Here is a 26,511-nt window from a genome sequence, read left to right as displayed (position 1 = left end):
CTACCGTCGTTTTATCGCTAACTTTTCTAGCATTGTGAAACCTTTGACGGATATGACCAAGAAGGGCTCCGATGTGGTTAATTGGGCTCCTGCTGCCGTGGAGGCTTTCCAGGAGTTGAAACGTCGGTTTACTTCGGCGCCTGTTTTGTGCCAGCCTGATGTCTCGCTTCCCTTTCAGGTTGAGGTGGATGCTTCAGAGATTGGAGCAGGGGCCGTTTTGTCGCAGAGAGGCCCTGGTTGCTCTGTTATGAGACCTTGCGCCTTTTTCTCTAGGAAGTTTTCGCCTGCGGAGCGAAATTATGATGTGGGCAATCGGGAGTTGTTGGCCATGAAATGGGCATTTGAGGAGTGGCGTCATTGGCTCGAGGGTGCTAAGCATCGTGTGGTGGTCTTGACTGATCACAAAAATCTGATGTATCTCGAGTCTGCTAAACGCCTGAATCCTAGACAGGCCCGCTGGTCATTGTTTTTCTCCCGTTTTGACTTTGTTGTCTCGTATTTACCAGGTTCAAAAAATGTGAAGGCCGATGCTCTTTCCAGGAGCTTTTTGCCTGATGCTCCTGGAGTCGCTGAACCTGTTGGTATTCTTAAGGATGGTATTATCTTGTCAGCTATTTCTCCAGATCTGCGACGTGTGTTGCAGAGATTTCAGGCTGATAGGCCTGATTCTTGTCCACCTGACAGACTGTTTGTGCCTGATAAGTGGACCAGCAGAGTCATTTCCGAGGTTCATTCCTCGGTGTTGGCAGGTCACCCAGGAATTTTTGGCACCAGAGATCTGGTGGCCAGATCCTTTTGGTGGCCTTCCTTGTCTAGGGATGTGCGGTCATTTGTACAGTCCTGTGGGACTTGTGCTCGAGCTAAGCCTTGCTGTTCTCGTGCCAGCGGGTTGCTCTTGCCCTTGCCTGTCCCTAAGAGACCTTGGACACATATCTCCATGGATTTCATTTCTGATCTTCCGGTGTCTCAAGGCATGTCCGTTATCTGGGTGATATGTGATCGCTTCTCCAAGATGGTCCATTTGGTTCCTTTGCCTAAGCTGCCTTCCTCTTCCGATCTGGTTCCTGTGTTTTTCCAGAACGTGGTTCGTTTGCACGGCATCCCTGAGAATATTGTGTCAGACAGAGGATCCCAGTTCGTTTCCAGATTCTGGCGATCCTTTTGTAGTAGGATGGGCATTGACTTGTCGTTTTCGTCTGCTTTCCATCCTCAGACTAATGGACAGACGGAGCGAACTAATCAGACTTTGGAGGCTTATTTGAGGTGTTTTGTCTCTGCTGATCAGGACGATTGGGTGACGTTCTTGCCGTTGGCTGAGTTTGCCCTTAATAATCGGGCTAGTTCCGCCACCTTGGTTTCGCCGTTTTTCTGCAACTCTGGTTTCCACCCTCGTTTTTCTTCGGGTCATGTGGAACCTTCTGACTGCCCTGGGGTGGATTCTGTGGTGGATAGGTTGCAGCGGATCTGGAATCTTGTGGTGGACAACTTGAAGTTGTCACAGGAGAGGGCTCAGCGCTTTGCCAACCGCCGCCGCGGTGTGGGTCCCCGACTACGTGTTGGGGATTTGGTGTGGCTTTCTTCCCGCTTTGTTCCTATGAAGGTTTCCTCTCCCAAATTTAAACCTCGTTTTATTGGTCCTTACAAGATATTGGAAATCCTTAATCCTGTATCCTTTCGCCTGGATCTTCCTGTGTCGTTTGCTATCCACAACGTGTTTCATAGGTCCTTGTTGCGGCAGTACGTTGTGCCTGTGGTTCCTTCTGCTGAGCCTCCTGCTCCGGTGTTGGTTGAGGGCGAGTTGGAGTACGTGGTGGAGAAGATCTTGGATTCTCGTCTCTCCAGGCGGAGGCTTCAGTACCTGGTCAAGTGGAAGGGCTATGGTCAGGAAGATAATTCCTGGGTGGTCGCCTCTGATGTTCATGCGGCCGATTTAGTTCGTGCCTTTCACGCCGCTCGTCCTGATCGCCCTGGTGGTCGTGGTGAGGGTTCGGTGACCCCTCACTAAGGGGGGGGTACTGTTGTGATTTTGCTTTTTGCTCCCTCTAGTGGTCATTAGTGATTTGACTCTGGAGCTTCTGTCTTTTCCTATATCCTCACCTGGGCCGTTAGTTCAGGGGCGTTGCTATATAAGCTCCCTGGACCTTCTGTTCAATGCCTGGCATCGTTGAAATCAGAGCTATTCTGTTGTGCTCTTGTCCTATGATCCTGTTTCCTGTATTTCAAGCTAAGTCTGCTTCCTTGCTTTTTGCTTTTGTTTTGTTTGGTATTTTTGTCCAGCTTGTTCCAATCTGTATCCTGACCTTTGCTGGAAGCTCTAGGGGGCTGGTGTTCTCCCCCCGGACCGTTAGACGGTTCGGGGGTTCTTGAATCTCCAGCGTGGATTTTTATAGGGTTTTTGTTGACCAGATAAGTTATCTTGCTATATTCTGCTATTAGTAAGCTGGCCTCTCTTTGCTGAACCTGGTTCATTTCTGTGTTTGTCATTTCCTCTTACCTCACCGTTATTATTTGTGGGGGGCTTGTATCTTGCTTTGGGGTCCCTTTCTCTGGAGGCAAGAGAGGTCTTTGTTTTCTTCTCCTAGGGGTAGTTAGATTCTCCGGCTGGCGCAAGTCATCTAGCGATCACCGTAGGCATGATCCCCGGCTACTTCTAGTGTTGGCGTTAGGAGTAGCTATTTGGTCAACCCAGTTACCACAGCCCTATGAGCTGGATTTTTGAATCTCGCAGACTTACACGTTCCTCTGAGACCCTGTCCACTGGGGTCATAACACTAAGTGTATGGAGCGAGGCTGCGTCTACTAGTCGACTTCTTGCCAGGAGTATCTATAAAGCATACATCACCGCTGTTCACGGCTCAGAAACAGGCAAATCCTTGTATTTCACAGTGCGTGCACTGGAGGGATTCATTAGTCTGCAGTCACATAGAATGACTGCAGACTTCACATATTAGACCAGACAACCCCTCTAGGCATAGATCAATAATATCATATTCCTGGAAAACGCTTTTATCTGCTCAGAGGTGGACATACCCTTTAAGAGTTTTCACAATAATGAAATATTGAGTTTTTAATTCTGTGGTAGCTCTGGATTCTGCATTGTGCCTTGTGTATGTGTCAGATCCTTGTTTCTATGCCAATTGATGAACATTATTATTATCTTGCAATATATAACAATTCTGCTCATACAGACAGAGTGTATGGTAGCAATGTGACATAAAAGTGCCGCTGTTTGATGAGAGAATTGTTTCAGTGTTAACATGATGTCTGCATGTTCCTCCTGTTAAGCTTGACCAATCACTCATTACATGAGTAGTAACTGGAGGAAAGGTGTGACAAGTGACCTGCAATTCTAATAAGTAACTTTCTCAATTCTACCACATCAACGTGACTCAGCAAAGCAATATATCCATCTTATATTCCTCTGTTAATATCACTAGCTGTAGTTCTAATGTCATGTCATGATGACCAGAATCACAAGAAAAAAACAGACCAGAATCACAAGAAAAAAACAGAGGAACGAGAAGAGCATGTGTCTAAGAAACAGATAAAATGGAAAGTATATGACTGCATCAGAAGCATGGCAGTGCTGTAACTGAAATAAATCTATACAAAGACCAACGCTGATATTACTGCCATATTGTGACATATAGTGGTAGATCCCAGTCCTGCAGAATATACAAGAGATTACATACAGTACAGCTATTGATGGGGACTTTTAGGTGACGTTCTTTCTGGTGGAGTCATTCACTTTTCTCATATTTTCAGACCTAGAATACATGGCAACTTCTTTCAGCCAGTTCCTACTGATAGCCCAATACTGAGCCTCTGCTGCCATAAGTGTCCCTATTACTACACCTACTGTGTGGTACTGTGTGCCATCTAATATTGCTCCTACTGGAGCCCTAGATTCCCCTTTCATTGCACTTAAAGTATGATGCCATCAAAAGTGCCCCACAAACACAGTAAGATACCCTCACAGTGAATTCCTCCACAGTGCCCTTCATATACACAGGATGATGACCCTACTGTACCCCACCCTTCAACTCCCCAGAAAAGTATAGGGACCTCAACACAGCATGATCCTCTGATAGTGACCCCCAAACAGCCCTCCATGCTATATGATGGACCCCACGCAAACATTCACACTGTATAATCCCCCACACTGCCTTCCACACAGTATGACGGACCCAACACAAACCTTCACACTGTATAATTGCTTGCATATAGTATAAAGGCTCCCACATAGCCCTCCAAATATTATACTAGCCCCCACATAGTGACTGCTTGAGAAAGGTTAATTTGAACTGAAAAGTCGCCACGACATATGGGCTAAATAAGTCCACTTATTTTGGTAACTATTGGAATGCTGCCTAATGTTTTACTTTTAGATTTCAAAGTTAGATATATAGATATGGGATAGACAGCTATATATGGGGTAGCTAGATAGCTAGATAGATATCACTGAAACATACTGTATAATTAGTGCCGTGTGTGTAGTTTAGTGTACATCACATTAGATTTAACTTGCTCTTCCTGATTGCCTGGTGTGGTGGCCATCGGGGTGATGGTAGTTGGGGTTGATGTCAGCTGGCATGAAGCCCTTTGGTTAGTAATGGGGAGTTGTCTATCAAAGGTGTCTATTCTGCATTCTATTCCAATACAAGTCACACAGATGGCACATGGATAACACGCACGGACACATGTACACGGATAACACCGGTACTGTTTTTTCCAGAACCCAAAATATCAGGATGTGTGAACAAGGCCTAGGTACAGTAGTTTTGATGTGACATTTGTGCTATCATCAGAGGCATAGGTGAAGTGAAACACATCTGAATGGGCTCCCAAAAAAGATAATACATATTTACAGTGATAGAGGTGTACACCAAATACAGTTGTGCTCAAAAGTTTACATACCCCGGCAGAATTTTTGCTTTCTTGGCCTTTTTTCAGAGAATATGAATGATAACACCAAAACCTTTTCTCCACTCATGGTTATTGGTTGGGTGAAGCCATTTATTGTCAAACTACTGTGTTTTCTCTTTTGAAATCATAATGACAACCCGAAACATTAAACATTAAATAAGATTGTCCTGACTGCTCCATAAAAAGTAATAATGCCAGCAGAGTACTAGCAAAAAGTAATTAATATGCCTCTATTGACCCTCCAAACAACAATGCCCTGAGTGTTCTATAACAATTAATAGTGTCCCCTAAGTGCCCCTAAAATGTAATGTATACCGAGTGCCTGTTTGAAAATAACAACGTCTCAGAAATATATACTCACCCCAAATCCCCAGCAAGCCCATCGACAAAGTCTTCTCCTTCTATTAACATCCATGTGCAGACGTTGTGATGCGATGACATCATCATGCTGCCTATTAGGATGCTGACATCCTGTCTGTGCCCCCACTGTCATGTAAGCTGAAGGCCTTAAACAGCCTGTAGCATACAAAATGAAGAGTAGCGAATAAATAATTTCGCAACTTTTGACATTTTACACCCGTCCTGGCCACAACCTGGTCTAACAATGCGGGAGGACAGGCCAAAGGTGAGTAGAGCACCAAAAGTGGAGTTAATTTTGACAGAAATGTACATCAGCCCTTGCTAAGGGTACAGTTCTGGTGGTAGCACACCATAGTTGACAGATGTGTCAAATTCATTAAAGAGTCACATTCCTCTCAATTAATTTGGTGCATCTTACTCCAGCGCTCTCTTTATTAAGACCGATGTGTAAAACGCCAGTCTTAAAGGGTTATTCCCATCTTCATATTAGGATATTGTTGGGTAGTGTTTGCAAATATAAACAGTTTTGCAATTTACTGCATACTGTATTAAAAATGTCATCTATTCTTGAGATCTTAAAACTTTTGTTTCATTAATAGCTTGTTTCCTTGAAAACCGACCACTGCTGCTAAACAGCAGAACATGCACAGTGCTTGCAAGCTCTTTTCTTTTGTTAATATTTCAAGAACTGCTGCAAATTTTAATAAGGTCTCGCCATGCGATTAAGCAAGGGGGAGATGTGTGGTAACCCCCCACAATAGTATAGTCTTAATGCCCTCCCCTACACACCTTTTTACTCCATACTTGTACCTTCTGAGATTGTTGTAGGATCAAGCTGTGTCCACCATGAGTTATTTCCAGAAGATTCTTCAGAGGGTTCGTGCCAGTCTCTAATTCTTCCGGATTGGTCCATTGGAGCCTTTAGCAGGAAGATTGAGTTCAAATGGCGCTGTCATACAGGGTCCGCTACCTGAACATTTCCAGCAGTGGAAGATTTCCTGCCCTCCTGCCCATGTGATATATCCAACTCTGAACTATCATGATATTTATTATACGGCGATTAGTGGCCTAGTTAATTCTGGTGGACATGGTAGATTTGTTGCATTCATTGATTTAACAGTACAATTACGTTTTAAATTTATTATTTTTTTTATAATTTAATGGTTAATAAAAACCTCATTCTTATCCAAAGTTGGTGGCTATTCGTGTTATTTGTTAGATGTTTAGTTTGAGGGTTTGTGTCACCTTGTTGTTCTGATGGTGCAATATGTTCTACGGATGGTGACGTACAAGCAAACAGTGAAAAGAAAGATGTTACGTTTTTATTTAAAAGTTTCAGTCTTAGAAAAGTGATGCTCCCCACAAATACATGTCACAGAAGGGATTAATAAATCTGCTGGAAAGAAAAACTGACAATTCTTAATGTTTACAAACCTTTTGAAATTTAAAGTAGTATTTTGATTGGCTGCTATGAACATCTCTCCTTCAGGTTTCCTTTGCATGGGTTTTGATAAATCTCACACTTTAAGTATTTCTTATATTTTCGATAACCAGTATGGTGGATATTACTACTTACAGATTACAGATTATAAATCGGTCATACAGAGATTTTTAGCTTCTACATCTCATTCCTCCTACCAGTTTACGCACTACTCTCTCTCTCTCTATGTACAGTATATAGGTACAGTTATGCACAAAAGTTTACATACCCCGGGAGAATTTTTGCTTTCTTGGCTTTTTTTTCAGAGAATATGAATGATAATACCAAAACTTTTTTTCAACTCATGGCTAATGGTTGGGTGAAGCGATTTATTGTTAAACTACTGTGTTTTCTCTTTTTAAATCATAATGACAACTCAAAAGTTTGCATACCCTGGTGATTTTGACCGGTCATGCACAGAAGTTGACACATATGGGTTTGAATGGCTACTAAAGGGTAACATCCTCACCTGTGACCTGTTTGCTTGTAATCAGTGTGTGTGCACAAAAGTTGAATGAGTTTCTGGGATCCAGACAGACTCTTGACATTTCTGGATTGTGAGTCATGGGGAAAGCAAAAGAATTGTCAACGGATCAACGGGAAAAGGTAGTTGAACTGTATAAAACAGGAAAGGGATACAAAAAGATATCCAATAATTGATAATGTCAGTCAGCAGCGTTCAAACTGTGATTAACAAATGGAAAATCAGGGGCTCTGTAAAAACAAAACCATGGTCATGCAGACCAACAAAAATGTCGTCCACAACTGCCAGGAAGATTGCTCGGGATGCAAAGAAAATTCCCACAAATAACATCAGCTGAAATACAGGCCTCTCTGAAAACTAGCAGTGTGGCTGTTTCAAGATACACAATTAAGAGGCACTTGAAGAAAAATGGGCTGCATGGTCGAGTCGCCAGAAGAAAGCCATTACTGCGCAAATGCCACAAAGTATCTCGCCTACAATATGCAAAACAGCACAGAGACAAGCCTCAGAACTTCTGGAACAAGGTAATTTGGAGTGATGAGACCAAAATTGAACTTTTTGGCCAAAACCATAAACGTTACATTTAGAGAAAGGTCCACAAGGCCTATGATGAAAGGAACACCATTCCTACTGTGAAGCACGGAGGTGGATCGCTGATGTTTAGGGGATGTGTGAGCTACAAAGGCACAGGAAACTTGGTCAAAGTTGAAGGAAAGATGAATGCAGCACATTATCGACAAATACTGGAGTCAAATTTGCACTCATTAGCCCGAAAGCAGTGCATGGGACATTCCAACATGACAACGATTCAAAACACAAGGCCAAGTTGATCTGTCATTGGCTAGAGCAGAACAAAGTGAAGGTTCTGGAGTGGCCATCTCAGTCTCCTGACCTCAATATCATTGAGCCATTCTGGGGAGATCTCAAGCGCGCTGTTCATGCTAGACAGCCCAGGAATTTACAGGAACTGGAGGATTTTTGCAAAGAGTGGGCAGCTTTACCATCTGAGAAAATAAAGAACCTCATCCACAACTACAACAAAAGACTTCAAGCTGTTATTGATGCTAGAAGGGGCAATACACGGTATTAACAAATGGGGTATGTAAACTTTTTATCAGGGTCATTTGGATGTTTTGGGATGTCATTATGATTTAAAAAGATAAAAAAAACACAGTAGTTTGACAATAAATGGCTTCACCCAACCAATATATAACCATGAGTGGAGAAAAAGTTTTGGTGTTATCATTCATATTCTCTGAAAAAGGGCCAAGAAAGCAAAAATTCTGCTGGGTATGTAAACTTTTGAGCACAACGGTATGCTGCTTGCTTACATGAGTGATCTCTTTGTGTCTGCCTGTATGTGGCAGTATAACTTAGAGTACGTCTGGTCCCTTGAGATAGTAATACACGGTGATTCACTTACTACTTTACCCGGAAAAATTGCCGTAATTTCTAAACTTTCAACCGTACTGAGATTTGGACTTTACATACTTTGGTTCATGAGAAGTGAGAGTGCAATGAACCTCGACAACGAGAAACATCCTCACTCTGAGAGGTCTCATCACCCCACCGGTCGTCTCCACTACGAGATAGACTTGCTGCATGCCTTTCTACACGTTGGTAGTTTATGGCTATGTTCACATGGTGGACATTTTCAACACCTGCTTTAAAACATCAGTTTCTCATTAACCAAGGTATGTACATTCCAAATTTCAGTATGGTCGACCCTCTCTTAGAAGTTACAGCAATTTTTCCTTGTAAAGCAACTAATGAATCACCCTTTTATTTCCATAGTATCTAACAACAGTCTGCTGTCTACTGGCATAATTCTGGCTCTAAAAAGTCTACTATAAGGGAAAATGGGAAAAAAATGACCTGTCCAATCATTTATGTCCCTTAAGTGAAAATGAATGAGAGGAAACTGTTTTATTTATCATTAAATGAGGGAATACTTCACTCTAGATTCTATATACAGATTGTGAAAATAGAAGATAGGTTGGTATTTTGATATATACATTTCTTACGGATTTAAAGATAACATTTCAATACATATTATTGCACTATTGAGCAGATTAAAGTGTTACTCTCATGTTTGTGAATGGGGAACATTGCAAAGTATTTTGAAAAAGAAGCAACTTTGCAATTATTATTAATAATCCTCTGCATCCTCAAGAGCGAAGTAATTTTTTATGTTATTGCTTACTTCGCATTGCCTAGGGAACTTGTCACTGTTGCAGTCTAGCAGTGGTGGCCAAAATGTGCAACGCTTACAAGCTCTTTCCAACATAGTTTGTAAGCGCTGCTCTGAAGAGGGTCAGATCACAAGAATGCATCTGCTTGCAGCCTCGAAAAGCACTTGGTTCAAGAAATTGAGGTGATGCCACTAATCTAAACTGCCAAAAAAGCGGGAAGCTTGGGGAATGGTGCCCCCTGCGGAAAATGAAACATCCTCTTTAATGAATAAAATTACAAATGTATTATTTAAAAAAATACTTTTTCTTTAATAATTCCTGTAGACCAATGTGTACAGGAGCACTAGACATGTTATAGCTGAAGTTGCATTTAATGCACATCTACATATATGGTAGCATTGTAGACCTGACAGACATGTTTCAAATGTTTCGACATGAGAGATAGCAGAAGAATCTTGTGTTCCGGGCAGCACCGCCTCCCAGAAGGCCTTCCCTGCAAAGCTGATATTTTGTCATGAATCCTTTCATTTTATGCTCATTTTCTGCTTACACTATATAAAGAATAAACTTAATGCATGTACTCTGGTATAGCAGGAATGGGATGATTATATGCTGCATGCATCTATAAAGTTGGTAACGGGATTTCTGTGCTATGTGACTACAGATTACTGAATCATGACAGTGAGCGTGCAATTCGTACACTGTCACGATTCACCTGCTTTCCTAGTCCAAGTGGGTGGTAATTGATGCATTCTGCATTGTTGCGACTAGCTTCTCATCAGCTTATCTCAGTGTTCTGTTGAAGGAAGCAGATGAGAATCTACTCTAGTAGTCAGTCACATAACCACAAGTATTCAAGTCGCATACTTCCAGTCTTGTGACCGCTCACTTGCGCTGAAATTATAGGACATTGTGACAGTGATCACATTGCACACTCTCAGGACTCAGTAATCTGAAGTCACGCTTTGTTTATTTTTCTAGGCCTGGGAAATTCCCTATAGAGCAGTCAATATACTGGGTCTATATCATTACATAATGTATTGTATTCTCCAAGCATGTCCGTATTTCCATATTGCTACACAGTAAATACACAGGACAACAAAACCCACCCCAGTAATAAGGGGCTAAATGGTTCATCATAGACTGGTGGAAAACTCTATAGGTTCTTGCAACTTTTTATTTTTAAAATTGAGTCTGTCGAATTCAGCTGTGATTTGCTGTAATGTCTTCCCCTTTGTCTCCGGTAGAAAGAAAAACAGGAATATTCCTGAGATTACAAGACAGGCAAAAAAGATGAGGAAGCAATAATAGCCAAGGGCAGCCTAAAAATGAGAAAAGTATAAATGAGAGCAATGAATGACCCAGTTACAATCCAATGTAGCTCGATTGTGATTTTAGCTATCCATAAAGAATAGACAAAGGTTTGCTGAACTGGGCAATTTCTGTAGGCTAGACCAATTCTGTAATGTGTATTGGCATCTCCTCGCTCTTCCCTGACATCTACTACTGGAATGTTAGATTTCAACAAGCTTCACCCTTTGTTTCGGCAGAAGAAAAGTTGCTGCGAAAGGACTGTTCCTCTTTCCCAATTAAAATAAATATACAAGTTCAGTTAAGCCATCCATGCTTGCCAGTAAAGGTGTGTAAGGCCCCTTTCACACATCAGTTTTTTGCCATCCGTTGCAATCCGTCGAATTTTGAAAAAAATGGATCCAGTGACTGATGCCGCCAGATCCGTTTTTTTCTCAGACTTGTATTAGCGACAAATTGCGTTGGATGGCCTAACGTTTCATACATCGTTCGCTGGATCCGTCGAAAATTGTTTGTCAAGCGGCCAGAGACAGGTGACAAAGTAAAATTGTTTGTGTCCATCGAAAAAACGTCGCCGTCCGTTGTTTGCTAGAAAGGAAGCCTATGGCGCCAGATGCGACAAATGACGGAATCCAGCACCGGATTCTGTTTTTTAAACTGAGCATGCTCCAATTTTTTTAGGATCCAATTAGCCAGATCAGCTAGTCGGATCCAGTGAAAAAATGGATCAGTCGCATCAGTTTTTTCCAATCTGCGACGGATCCATTTTTTTTCAAAATTCGACGGATTGCGACTCATGGCAAAAAACTGATGTGAGAAAAGGGCCTAAGTGCGTGTATTTCTGCAAATGGTGCTCATACTCAAAACTGAATAAATTAAGATGTTTAGAAATATTTGTTTGCATTTTTTGTACCATTTTCATGTCACTAACATGTCTAGCCATCCTGTAATTTCCATAGCTCTATGACATTTCCTTTTCCGTGTTATAATTTCAATGTCGAGGAGTGTATATAAATACAGATTGATCTAAACTGTGCATGCAGGGCCTTGGAAACTCTAATTAAATAGCATATATGCTTGCCTGAAACTGCAGTGCATTCCCCTATTGAAGTAACTAGTTATGAACAAAGAAATGTGAAATCTAAAAAGTGCATTCTCACCTCCACGTATGGAAATATCATCCCTATCACGTACAGTCCGCACCAGTTGAGACAAGTAATGATTACAAAAATGGCAGCACGGGAAGAGTGACTGCATATCTCTATAACTATTGCAAGAGTTAATGTCCCTGTAGAGTAAAAAAAAAAGTCAGGAATGTCATGAGATTCACCATATTACTAACATGAACAAGAAAACCGGGAACAAGCTCGTGACAGTGATATTCAATAACATTACAAGTGAAAGAAAAGAGATGGATGCACTTATCACACTTACATGATATTCATGTAAAAAAACATGGTGGGGAAAGTCAGGAGCATAATACTCTATTAAGTCCATGTGTCTTAATTGTGAGGCAAAAAATAAGAAAAAACAACTCCAGATCTGCACCAGTTGTCGTTACGCCAACTCTTTTATTGAGTCTTCTGGTTCCAGTTCTACCCCACCTGTTGCGGTCCAGACACTACAGCCTCTATTGTTCATATTGAACTTCCCGGCTGCACCAACGTCATGTGTCCGTGCTACATTACAGGTACTTATCTAGACCAAGGACTTTAAGGGTCCACCTCACCAAATAAGACATAACAAAAACAATGGTCCTCATTTATTTTAAATCAGAAGAAAAAAAAAAGTTTTGGAGAATGTCAGATCCGTATGCGACATGTATACGGAAACTGATGATTGAATTATCATAGATTTTTTCTTTTTTTAGAAGTAGGGTGAGACTTAGTGATCTCTACACAGCGGACGTGGGCTCCCTTCATGACAGTCTCAGTGGCTCTCAACTGCATGTAGATTAATTAACTATTATATAGGGTACAACTGTGCAGCCATAAACAATATCTAATCGATTAGGATGCATTTTCCTATAATCTAACAGCCGCTGTGACGTTCAGGCAACAGCCACACCTCCGCTGTACATTGACTGCAATGTGTGACCCCACTCTTAAATTGATCAATTATCATTACAACTGTTCAGAAATGAGCAAATCATGATATCATATGATACGTGAGGCCTTTAATGAGGGGCTTGTTCAAGGTTGATCCCTAGAGTAGCATGAGTCGTACATACAGCTCTAATTACTGGACAAAAATAGGCAATATTTGAAGAATACACCACATTTTTCACAAGAGAAATGAATAAATACCTGGACCCATCCCATAGAAAAAGATGAATAAGAAAATGAGCACTGCAGTGCAATATGGCATCCAATGAGTCCAGCCCTGGAGTGAACAGATAATGTACATTGTTTCATTATATTTAGGATATCTATTACATGTTAGGATGGGGATGGGGAGCAGTTTTGATAGACATTTTTACTTGCCTGAATTGACAGAGTGACTGTGACACCACCCATCATAGCAGCCATGAATCCATAACTCCCAAGCAATAGGACTTTTCTTCCACAGCGCTCTATCATCACACTCTAAAGAGAAAACCAAATGTAATCGTAAAGATAACAGAAGAGAGACTTTAAGAACACATTCACACTATCAGTATTTGGTCACTATTTTATATCAGTATTTGTAAGTCAAAACCAGGAGTAGGTGATAAAGGGAGAAGTGGTGACTAGAGATGAGCGAATATCTTCGGTTCCCTCCTTATTCTGCAAGCTATAGCGCTTTCCGAACAAGCTGCCGAGGTACGCGGATACCTGGATTGCTTCTGTTGATCAGCTGTTCGGCTCCGCAGCTGCATGTGTCGCGGCTGTGTGACAGGCACAATAGATGCAGCGACTGCCTGTGTGTTGGGTTCTCCCTGCATGTGTTGTGCCTGTCACACAGCCAGGACACATGCAGCTGCGGAGCCGAACAGTGGATCATCGGGAGCACGACAGGTATTCAGGTTCCTCGGCAGCTTGTTTGGTAAACCCTAAGCTTGCCGAATAAGGAGGGAGCCGAAGATATTCGCTCTTCTCTAGTGGTGATGTGTTTCTATTATGCAGTACTTTTCTGTTATACTTTTCCTCTGCTTGTTCCATTCCTGGTGAACGTGGCCTACAAATGATGCAATAATGTCATTTAAAAACAAAACATGAAAAAGAAACCACTTTTCTGTAACAAAACATACTTTTGGGAGTAGTTTGCTAAGTCGTCACTATTGACAAGTATCTATTAGTTCTGTATTCTATCATATTTAACCCTTTAACCCCCGGAGCTTTTTTCGTTTTTTCATTTTCCGCTCCCCTTCTATCCAGAGCCATAACTTTTTGATTTTTTCAACAATATGGCCATGTGAGGGCTTATTTTTTGCGAGACGAGTTATACTTTTGAACAATGCCATTGGTTTTACCATGTCGTGTAACAGAAAATGGGAAAAAAATTCCAAGTGCGATGAAATTGCAAAAAATGTGCAATCCCACACTTGTTTTTTGTTTGTTTTTTTTACTAGGTTCACTAAATGCTAAAACTGACATCAGACCAGAGAATCGTATTTCTCATAGTCTGGGAGTCCTTCATGTGATTTTAGCAAACTCTATGCAGGCTTTCATATGCCTTGCACTGAGGAGAGGCTTCTGGTGGGCCACTCTGCCATAAAGGCCCAACTGGTGGAGGGCTGCAGTGATAGTTGACTTTGTGGAACTTTCTCCTATCTCCCTACTGCATCTCTGGAGCTCAGCCACAGTGATCTTGGGGTTCTTCTTTACCTCTCTCACCAAGGCTCTTCTCCCACAATTGCCCAGTTGGGTTGGATGGTCAAGTCTAGTAAGACTTCTGGTGGTCCCAAACTTCTTCCATTTAAGGATTATGGAGGCCACTGTGCTCTTAGGAACCTTGAGTACTGCAGAAATTCTTTGTAACCTTGGGCAGATCTGTGCCTTGCCACAATTCTGTCTCTGAGCTCCTTGGCCAGTTCCTATGACCTCATGATTCTCATTTGGTCTGACATGCACTGTGAGCTGTGAGGTCTTATATAGACAGGTGTGTGCCTTTCCAAATCAAGTCCTATCAGTTTAATTAAACACAGCTGAACACCAATGAAAGAGTAGAACCATCTCAAGAAGGATCACAAGAAAATGGACAGCATGTGACTTAAATATGAGTGTCTGAGCAAAGGGGCTGAATACTTATGACCGTGTGATATTTCAGTTTTTCTTTTTTATTAAATTTGCAAAAATTTCTACATTTCTGTCTTTTTTCAGTCAAGATGGGGTGCAGAGTGTAATTAGTGTGAAAAAAAATGAACTTTTTTGAATTTACCAAATTGCTGCAATGACACAAAGAGTAAAAAAATTAAAGGGGTCTGAATACTTTCCGTACCCACTGTATGTGTATACTCTTCGCAATAGCACATTTACTGTGCTTTATTCATTATGAAATGCTTCTCAGATTTTGCATGTGATGTAAGCAGATAGTGATTTGAAAGTATTTATGTTATTGAGATTATAATTATCAGATGATGCAACACTGCCATAAATACCTCCTGTTTGCGCTTATTCACTGTACGTCGCATGGGCTAATAAAAAGTCACTTTTTTTCACCATAATTGCTGCCTGTGGAAAATTGCTAAATGTTTTGCTTTCTTTTGCTTTGTCTCTTTTTTCGGTTTACTGTGGACTATGAATTCAACTACCATTGAGCCCTTTATGTTCACGCATACCACTGAGGATGAGGAACAAATCTTAAAAGGTATAAAGGGAGCTGCAGCATACCTGAGTACACCTTCCATCTTGAATCTTAAACGCAAGTATGAAAATGACGTGAAACATATTACAAGCTTGTAATTACATTTAACTATGCTTGGACAATACTATAGAACACGCAAGATTCCTCGGGGTCTGCGCGCTCATGTAAGACCAAATGTATTTTTGCGGAAATCTTTTTTTTTGCACACGGTTTAATATGATCTCTAATAAATGTGCAATGGATATCATTCTTCTAAATATATAATTTTTGCAACAAGAGGTAACAAAAAAACTCCAAGATGGCTGTCTGGATATGTAGGTAAAATTACAAACACAATTGAAAATGGAGGATTGAACCACCTGTAAGAACAGTGTCATCACACGAGTTAATAAATTGAGTGATGATTTAGAGGAGACGAAGCGACATAAATGAAACTGAGATATGAATGATTATCGGTGTGGCAATATTTATACCTGGCAGAAGGATGACACAAATAATTAATGGAAAAAAAGAGGCTACCAATGGGAGACACTGTTTTTTCTCTATTGACTGCTAACCATATTCTTTCCAGATACGGAAATACCATCAAAGGAGTACGACAGTGGGAAAGGAGAGGGGGCCAATGTCACCATTGACAACAAAAAAGAGAGATGAGAGAAAAACAAACCACAAACATAGAGACAAATGACTATGAAGAAGAGAGAACAAAAATAGTAGTAAATACTTCTAAGAGAATGTTAACAGATACACAAGTGTCAGTCTTAAGCAAGGGGTTGAAATTTGCACCAGGAACTCATGTTAATAGGTTCCAATTGGAAATTAATATGCAATGTTTTTTCAGTACTATCAAGCTAAAAGAATCGTTTCACAATAAGACCTCTGTCAAAAAGTATGCACTTGTGAGCTTCATTTGCAAAAAGACTCTGTATTTTTTAAAAAAGAAATCTTGTTCCACCTACAAATGCAGCGGTGGTAGACGCCTTCATTACGGTAGTGAAAAAGGATCTTGAAAAATTAAAAAACACTTTCGGATAGGCATTTTAAACATCCAAGATTTAACTACCAGTGAATCTAGATTACTTTTTGAACTTGCCCATGATGATGATTTTATCATCAAACCCACTGGTAAAGGGGTTGCTATCGTCGTCATGGACTAAGATGCCTATATCCTGGAAATCAGGAAACAACTGAATGATACAAATGTATATCAAAAATTGAACTATGACCCTAAATTTGATATTTTCAAAAACATCAAGTCTATATTAAGTACAGCATGAATGAGGACATTATAGATCAGGATCTACATAACTATTTATTCAAAATCCCTTTAATCACTTTAACATAGGTGCACAGGGCCACGGACCGGATCGCTGCCACTGTGACATCCCCCTGTGAGTTCCGGACCCGGTACCAAGTACCCCACGGCTCTGGCGGGCGACTCACTTGCTCCACCGGGTGTCAGCTAACTCTGTGGCCTCAGCCCTGGGGTCTCTGTGTAAGTTCAAATACCTGTACAGGGTTTAAATTGTGAAATCCAGGTAATCCCTGGGATCTGGTAGACAGAGTGGCTTGTGCTAAGACTGTCCATTGAAGCCGTATTAACAGATGCCAGGCTTCGACAAACAGTGCAACTTTGACAGTAAGTCTATGAACAGTAAAGGCGTGGCTCTGGAAAATGGGGAAGATGGCAATAGGTAAGTATTTTAATGCACCTACACTATATTACAGAGATATTGAGAAGGAATTATGTTAGAAACTTTTGTTGTTAGTGCTTCTTTAAGCAAATGAATAAAGATTTTTGCATATTTAGCTTAGTAAATCTTCTCCAGTGTTTCTATGATATTGCCATATTTTACAGATAACCACATATTCGTATTAAAATACTCACACATAGCATGACAGCCATAAGCTCAAAACTTCCCATTCCTAGAACTATATAGGGAATTTTCTCTGGAGGCAATCCAGCCCTGAGAAAAACAATTCTTGCATAATAGAAAACCTGAAATACAGTAAAAAGAGAAACAAATATCAGTACAGGTCCCCAATTACAACAGCTTCAAATTACAATATTCCCCGGCTATTGTCAATTGTGGGTGATGTCAGAGCCTTAGTGGGTAGAAATATACTGACTCAAACTTCAAAATATACATGTTATTTATTTGCCTTACTTATATAGAGACATCATATTGGACAGCACTTTACACACTGTCACTGATGTCCACGTTGGAGCTCACAATTTAAATGTCTTTTCAGTATGTTTTTGGAGTTGAGGAGGTAACCCACACAAAAACAGGGAGAACATACAAACTCTTTGCAGATGTTGTTGGATTTGAACCCAGGACCCCAGAGCTGCAAAATTACAGTGCTAACCACTGAGTTACCGTGCTGCCTGTTTAATATTGATATTATACAATTAATTTATGTAATTACTGTATATTAATTTAGGAAAGTATTTTTTTTTACCATGGAAAACCCACTAGAAAGGGTTAATTTGAATACAGTGTCAGATTTTTGGGAGCATAAGGTTGGGTCTCTATGCAGTTTTTGGAACCACATTATCTTTCAATGATGTGTGAATATAGCATTTAGTATGTGTGAAATAAATGAATTGTTCTTTTAAACTTGTTTTATTGCATATTGTACAACATAACAAGGTTAGTTCATACAGCAAAAGAACAAACAGCATTTCTCATTTTTGCTGTCTGGCAAAGCTAACCTTGCCCTTAACATACCATGGATCTCATATTTTAGCCAAACGCATAAGACACCCATGCCAGGCACCAAATATCACATTCTTTAATCATACTCCTCATCACCTGGAAACTAATGTGTCTGAAAGGACAATCAAATCAAAGCTTCCATACCTTATGAAATTTTTAAAGATAATGTCTATTTTTACATACTACCCTCTCATAGGAAACTGCAATATTTACCCAGTGTGAAATTCATGGGGAGTCTTCTATCCGTCCATCTCATGGTGATAGCCTTGGGAGCAAAAACAATTTTTCCCTGAGAACAGTGCGAGGGTAGTGAAGCCAGGTCTCCTCATCATGGATTTCTAATAAACAAACCTTAGGACAGAGTAGTACTAGGGATTGTGTGATCTCGATGAGGATAGCTATGACCTCTTTCCAAAAGTCTGCAATAGGAGGGCAATACCTAGAGTCTACTCGAATAACTAGAGTCTGATGGGCCCCAGTGCAAGATTTGAAACCCCCTCCATTCTGATGTATAAATTCAGTCATACCACCTCAACAAGTTCTGCATTAAAAGGTTTCCTCAGGAGCTGGCCATTATAGCCCCAGCCACCTGTGGAAGCCTGTACAGGCGAAACTTGTTCAGGTGGCTATGACAAAATTTTAGTAACTTGAGTGATATTGATGTGCAGCAATGAGATTGAAATTTTAGCAAATCTTTATTGACCTTTTTTAAATAAAAAAAATCAATAAAAGTCACGTTTTAAGATCCTTGAATATGGGACTTATTTGCCTGCATTACACTTTTTTGTCGATTTTTGACTGTGTGGTAAGCATCAAATCTGAAGATTACCAAAGGATTTTGGGTCGCAATGTAGAGTACAGTGTCAGAAAGCCAGGTTTGCGTCCTAGGTCATGGGTCTTCCAGCAGGACAATGACCCCAAACATACCTCAAGATGCACCCAGAAATGGATCTAAACAAGAGACTTCTGAAGTGGCCAGCAATGAGATAGGATCTAATCCCATTGAACACCCATGGAGAGATCTTAAATTTGCTGTTTTTAGAAGGCGCCTTCAAATATGAGAGACATGGAGGAGTTTGCAAAAGAAGAGTGGTCCAATATTCCAGTTGACAATTGTGAGAAGCTTGTTGATGGTTGTTGGAAGCGATTGATTGTAGGTATTAATTCTAAAGGGTGTGTAACCAAATATTAATGAGAGGTTGCCAACAATTTTGTACGGCCAATTTCTGGTGTTTTGTCTGAAACTATGTCCAGTTTGCCTTTTTTCGGGGTTTTTTTTGTGTTGTTCCAATACACACAAAGAAAATAAACATATAACGAAACATGTGTAATTGGAATAATTTTCTGGGAGAAATACTTTGTGTTCTGGAACAAGTTCAAGAGTGTCAACACTTTCGGCCACCACCCTGTACTTCACAGCCCGTAGTTCTCCATATTAGCATAATACACAATCAATATCCTTCATATGATGCACAGCCTATAAACTTTCATATTATTATTATTTATTATTGTAGCACCATTTATTCCATGGCTCTTTCATATAGTATAATGCACAGTCAGCGGTGGACTGGCCCACCAGAGAAATCATTCTTGGGGCCCACTATGTGGCTACATAGAAATAAATACAAGACCATCGATTGTGTGGTAAAACACGCTAATATCAGGGTATAATTTAAGGTAGTACACATCTTAATGATATAACAGGGGTTGAAGTAGTCTCCCTCATAGGATATAAAGTAGTTCCCCTCAAAGAATATAATGTAGCCCTCACATAGAGTATAATGCAGCCCCCATAGGATATAATGTAGCCCCCTCATAGGGTATAGTGCAGCCCTCTTCATATAGTATCATGCAGCCCTCAATAGAATATATTGTAGACCCTCATAGTATAATGCAGCTCCCCTCCATAGAATATAGTGTAGCCCCCTCATAGGGTATAATGCAGCCCCCATAGAATATAATGTAGCCCCTTCATATAGTATAATGCAGCCCCCCATAAAATATAATGTAGCCCCTTCATATAGTATAATGCAGCCCCCCATAAAATATAATGTAGCCCCCCCATAGAATATAATGTAGCCCCCTCAAAGGGTATAATGCAGCCGCCCAAAGAATATAATGTAGCCCCTTCATATAGTATAATGCAGCCCCCCATAAAATATAATGTAGCTCTCCATAAAATATAATGTAGCCCCCTCATAGGGTATAATGCCTATGGGCATGGGCAGCAGTGAATATTCATTTATTTTTAGCAGCGGGCACAGGCTTAGGGCAGCAGCCGACTCCTGCCTCCTGTCACCCACTGCTCCACTGCCGCTGCTCTGTGGGTGCCAGACAGGACCCCTGACTCAGGGGCCCCATAGCAGCTGCATAGTGTGCCGCTATTAGCGATATGCCTCTGACTGGGGGCCCTTGGGCAGTGGGGCCATAGGCAGCTGCAACCCTGTATGTCATCACATGTCTGTGCCTGGGCCCACCGGAGAATCTTCTAGTTTTCCAGTGGGCCAGTCCGACCCTGTGCACAACCCTTATTCCTCCATGTAGTATAATGCACCTCCATATATAATGCACTGCTCATAATCCTCCATATTAGTATAGTACACAGCTCATAATCCTTCATATAGTATACTGCACAGCCCATAGGCCTCTATATAGTGTAATGCACAGCCTATAGTCTTCCATATAATATAATGCACTCATACTCCTCCATATAATTTAATGCCTCAACACGTCCGACTATTCACCACCCTCGGATCCTTCAGACAGAACCTGAAACCCCATCTCTTCAGGAAAGCCTACAGCCTACAATAACCGAGCCGCCGCCTCACCACCGCCAGAGCCGCCGCCTCACCCCTACCTTCTGTCTCTTCCCCACTATCCTAATCCCATAGAATGTAAGTCCACAAGGACAGGGTCCTCTCCCCTCTGTACCAGTCTGACATTGTAAACCTGTTTACTGTAAACGATATCTATAACCCTGTTTGTAACCCCTTTCTCATGTACAGCACCATGGAATTAATGGTGCTATATAAATAAATAATAATAATAATAATAATAATAATGCACTCTCCATAGTCATCCATATAGTATAATGCACCTCCATCAGTAGCGTAGCTACTGGGGGGGCAGAGGGGGCCATCGCCCCGGGCCCTGTCACATGAAGGGGCCCACTGGGAGCCGGCACTGCCACTTCCGTGATGAGGCACAATACAGCACAGGAGGAGAGCAGTAAAATGCCTGCTCCCCTGCCTGACGGAGATTCTGCACGCTGGCAGCACAGTGGCCAGTTGCCAATCTCCCTCCTGCACTGTATTGTGCTGACCGACCTCCCAGGCTGCAGGTTTCTTCCCTCCGTGTGCACGCTGTGATTGGCTTAGGGCAGGCACGCTGGGTCCTAGTGCCCACCTGCATTTCACTCAGATACTTCCTGGTCCTGCTGCAAACGTCATTGGTAAGTGGGGTCCTGAGGATAAAATGCATTAAATTGATAGGCATGTCAGTCACTGGGGGATAAATTTGAGAGGATGGGGGTGTTGTGGGGGCTTAGGTGGGGGAGGGGGACAGGGCACTGGGGGGGGTGAATGTGAGAAGATAAGGGTATTGTGAGGTCTGAGGTGGGTGAGGGGCAACAACACTGAGGGGCTGATTATTATACGGTTTTGTTAAGAGACTATATGCACTCCATCACATGCAATAGTTGTTCTCTGGGAAGGGGAGGTAGGGGGCATATTATACTTATCAGCTGGGTAATCCATGAGCTGCATCACATTTAAAGCATTACTGCAGCATTGTTTGTTATTTCACCGCTGGAGTGGCGCTTTAAGGCACACGGTGCGTATTTTGCTGCGGATCCGCAGCGTTTCTGCAGCTGCGGATCCGAAGCAGTTTCCCATGAGTTTACAGTTCAATGTAAACCTATGGGAAACCGAAACCGCTGTGCACATGCTGCGGAAAAAAACGCACAGGAACGCAGCGGTTTACATTCCACAGCATGTCACTTCTTTGTGCAGAATCGCAGCGATTCTGCACACATAGGAATGCATTGATCCGCTTACTTCCCGCATGGGGCTGTGCCCACGTTGCGGGAAGTAAGCGGATCATGTGCGGATGGTACCCGGGGTGGAGGAGAGGAGACGCTCCTCCAGGCCCTGGGAACCATATTTGTGTGTAAAAAAAAGAATTAAAATAAAAAATCATGTTATACTCACCTCTCAGCGCTGCACGCGGCCGTCCGGTCTCAGTTGCTGTGCGAGCAGGGCCTGAGATGACGTCGCGGTCACATGACCGTGACATCACGAAGGTCCTTCTCGCACAGCATCTTTGGAACCGGACCGCCGCGTGCAGCGCCGAGGAGATCGGGACGTCAGAGGGTGAGTATATAACCATTTTTAAATTATTTTTAACATTACTATTGATGCTGCATATGCAGCGTCAATAGTAGGAGTAAACCCGCAGCGGAAACCGCAAGACAAACCGCGATAAATCTGCAGGGCTAACCGCAGCGGTTTTGCCCTGCAGATTTATCAAATCCGCTGCGGTAGAACCCCAAGGGACCCTTCCTACTTGTGCACATAGCCTTAGGCTATGTGCACACGTTGTGGATCCGCAGCGGATTTCCATCAGGTTTACAGTACCATGTAAACCTATGGAAGACAAAATCCGCAGTGCACATGCTGCGGAAAATACAGCGCGGAAACGCTGCGTTGTATTTTTCGCAGCATATCAATTCCGCAGGTGTAAAAACACAGCCGAAATCTGCACAAAGTCCGCAGTAAATCCGCTGGGAATCCGCAGGTAAAACGCAGGGTGTTTTTACCTGCGGATTTTGCAGAATCAGAACGGAAAAGTCCGCAAAGTTATCCGCAACGTGTGCACATACCCTAAGAGGCGCAGTTACAGCTGCTGTGACTGAAACAGTATCGGCGCCGCTCCCTAGGCTGCAGTGAGGAATGAAGTTAATTTCCTCCTGGCATCATGACTCTCAGTGCAGGCGACGCACGGTGTCAGAACACTATTAACTATTATGCTGTGTTTTGTATAGGGGAGCTGTGGGATCATAATATTGTCTATAGGGTAGCTGTGGGGGCATTATACTGTGTATAGAAAAGTTGTGGGCTCATCATACTGTGTATAGGGGAACAGTGGGGACATCATACTGTGTAGAGGGGAGCTGTGTGCTCATTATACTGTGTATAGGGGAGCAGTGGTGACATCATACTGTGCATAGGGAAGCTGTGGAATCATCATATTGTGTATAGGGGAGCTGTAGGGGCATTATACTGTGTATAGGAAAGCTGTGGGCCCACCATACTGTGTATAGTCAAGCTGTACATGGAGGTTACTTAGGGGACATTATTAAATGTTAAGTGGGCACTTAAACATTATTGTTATTGGGGCACTCAGAGCACTGAGACCATCAAAATTTCATATGTGGTATTATTACTTTTTAGGGACAAAATGTGGAGGGCACTAGCACAGGGCATTAGTGTTTTCTAGGGGTGAATTTTATTATCTAGAGAGCACAAAGGAGTCATTATTACTATGTAAGGGGCTCAGTGGTGGCATTATTATGTGGGGTGGCACCATTATTGTACTACACAGCAGGTGCAGTAATAGGGACACATATGGCAGCAGCGGCTCCGTGTATTGCTGTATCAGCAGAATGATTAGCTTGTGCAGGTTGGGAATAGATATGGACGGTGCTGGAAATGTGAGACGTATGATGTGTCTTTGTTGTAATCTCTGCAGACAAGTCCTGGCTGGAGAAGTTCTTACGTTGCTCTGGGCGAGATGGAAAAGATGGGAAAAGTGAACAACTCCATAAGAAAGACCATCAGCTGTAAGTCACCATCTAAAACTGTCCAGCGATCTTTTATATGGTCTGCAAGACTGGTATCTACCACTATATGGTCTCCATATAGTAATATCAGTGTTCGTTTTTGTCTATAGATGTTTTTTCAGTCAGAGTGCGGTCATCTGCTGATGTTCCTCTATGCTCACAATTAGGGCTCATTTCCACATGCGAGGCACACGTCCGTATCTCGCATGTGGAAACCAAGCTCTGGCGCCGGCACTTTGGAGCGGAGCTGTGCAGCTCCATGTGTTCCTATGCGGCCGCACGCTCCGCTCTGGAGTGCCGGCTCCACAGCTTGGTTTCCACATGCGAGATATGGACGTGTGCCTCGCATGTGGAAATGAGCCCTTAGGGTGCACCACATAGCTGTAGTCAGGGGTACCTGGTTAGGGGCCCACTCAGATTTTTCGCCCCCCCTAAGCTAAAACCCTAGCTACGCCTCTGACCTCCATATTAATATAATACACAGCCCATATCCTTCATATACCAGTTATATAATGCACAACTTATAGTCATCCATGTGGTATAATGCACAGCCCATAGTGATTCATTTAGTATAATGCATAGCGCATAGTCACTCCCATGCTGTGCAGCATTCTCTTCAAAAGCCAGGAGCTGACTTCAGGGTGGAAGCACATGATGTCACTGCCATGCGCCCCTGGTCATGTGCACGCCGACGTCAGGTGCTGCTTTTTGGCCTATGATTGGCCAGTAGCATATATTGCTCCACACAGACACTATGGGTCTATGCGCCGCAATACGCTTCAGCTCAATGTGCGTCCAAGGACGCACATCCAGATGAAGTATTTGTTGGTGCTGGCTGGCCCTTGCCTGTGCCACTGTCTTGACCTCTAAGTTCTGCCAAAACTGAGAATATTGGGAATGTAGCAATTTGAAAATAGCTCTTTTATGCCATAAATTGGACTAATCTACTGTGTCAAAGGAATGGTTTTTGAATCGTGAATAATTGAACATGGAGACATCAGCCTGATCTTCTGGCTACAACCTCAGAACACGTTTATCATAAAAATATAAACAAATTACTCAACTGCATTTATGCCCGACATCTGAACACTAAATGTAATAACAAGCACAATGTAAAGCTGCCAACGCATAGAGGGCTCTTTCACCAGCTCCATGAAACTCATGCTCCTAGACTTCTGGCGAATCTTCTGCTCGGCCAAAATTTCATCCATCATAATTTGATGGTCTCCAGGTCCCCAAATTCTTTGCATAGCTGAAATTTCAGAAAAATAATTGAATTACGACTATACTAAATCTATATAATGGAGTAAAATTACAATTATAATTGAGTAAAATACTCAATGAAATAGCAAAGTGCTACACAATGGATTACAATTTTTATATATTTCCCATTGCACTTAAAGGGGTTTTCTCACGAACAAAGTTAATTTTAATTACCATTGTAATCAATAGAGCTTTGAATAACAATAACAGTTCCACAATTTAAAAAAACTGTTCCTGTGCTGAAATAATCTTATAAATGTGCCCCTGCTGTGTACTGTGTAATAGGTTGTGTCTGACCATGCAGGGACATGGTCTGATCATACCACAGCTCCTGGGCTGGGAAGGGGTAGAAGAAAGAGTAGGCAGACATTACAGTAGGGAATCACAGCTGATTCTTTCTTTCAGGTAAAACATTGTTTAAAAACAGGCAGTTAAATGTTTTGCGAAAAAGAATCAGCTAAAATGCAGACTCTAAGCTTTAATTTGAGATTATTCACATCCTACTGGAGTAAGTGTACAGGAATTACAGCTCTTTAATATGGAGCTGCCTCTTTTTCAAGGGGCCAAATGTAATTTATCTCAAAAGCACTTTAATGGACTTCATAGACCTTTCCCTTGTTAATCCATCATCAATTAAGCAGTTAAAAGGTCTGGAACTGATTCCAGGTGTGGCATTTGCATTTGGAAGCTGCTGATGTGAACCCACAGCATGTGATCTCTTCATCAGACTCAGTATAACAGAAAATCTGAAGAATCACACATTTATATGCAACAGGACACAGGAATAATGCAGTATATATGACAGATGAAGCAGAACTATCAATGTGGAAAGGGGAGAAACCGTTGTGCCAGTAAATATTTCAGCAGTTTATAGATAAGGAATGTGACATTTTTATTGTCCTCTGATGGAGGTCTGGTTCAGGGATTGTGATGACCCCACAAGGTATGAAGAGCATATTCTTTAATTGAAGGAAAAAGATATAAATCTATGCGACTTATTCATTCCTGATCTAAATGCACCCTCCCCAGGGTGTTGTGAGGTAATGCTCTGGGTAGTCACCTACTTGAGCCTATCCTTTGTCCCTGGTCTGCATGTGGCAGAAATGCACATAACCAACAGCAAAATTACACAAGATAAGGATCTCATATAT

At 41.9% G+C, this 26,511-nt stretch overlaps 1 protein-coding gene across 2 annotated transcripts in view; it reads right to left on the bottom strand.

Annotated features, from left to right (window-relative positions):
- Positions 1-9,437: 9,437 nt before the first annotated feature.
- Positions 9,438-26,511, bottom strand: part of LOC143814542 (solute carrier family 2, facilitated glucose transporter member 9-like) — a 46,432-nt gene continuing 29,358 nt past the window's right edge. For both annotated transcript variants that reach the window (XM_077293457.1, XM_077293458.1), the window contains exons 7-12: positions 25,162-25,349; positions 17,427-17,537; positions 13,237-13,338; positions 13,060-13,135; positions 11,914-12,041; positions 9,438-10,764 (exon numbers count right to left, since the gene is read on the bottom strand). In XM_077293457.1, the coding sequence (XP_077149572.1) occupies positions 10,579-10,764; positions 11,914-12,041; positions 13,060-13,135; positions 13,237-13,338; positions 17,427-17,537; positions 25,162-25,349 (791 nt within the window). In that variant the 3' untranslated portion in view covers positions 9,438-10,578. The remainder of the gene's footprint in view (positions 10,765-11,913; positions 12,042-13,059; positions 13,136-13,236; positions 13,339-17,426; positions 17,538-25,161; positions 25,350-26,511) is intronic.

This window comes from Ranitomeya variabilis, chromosome 1, assembly GCF_051348905.1.
Source record: "Ranitomeya variabilis isolate aRanVar5 chromosome 1, aRanVar5.hap1, whole genome shotgun sequence".
Taxonomy (NCBI): Eukaryota; Metazoa; Chordata; class Amphibia; order Anura; family Dendrobatidae; genus Ranitomeya; species Ranitomeya variabilis.
This window is presented reverse-complemented; position numbering and strand designations above follow the sequence as displayed.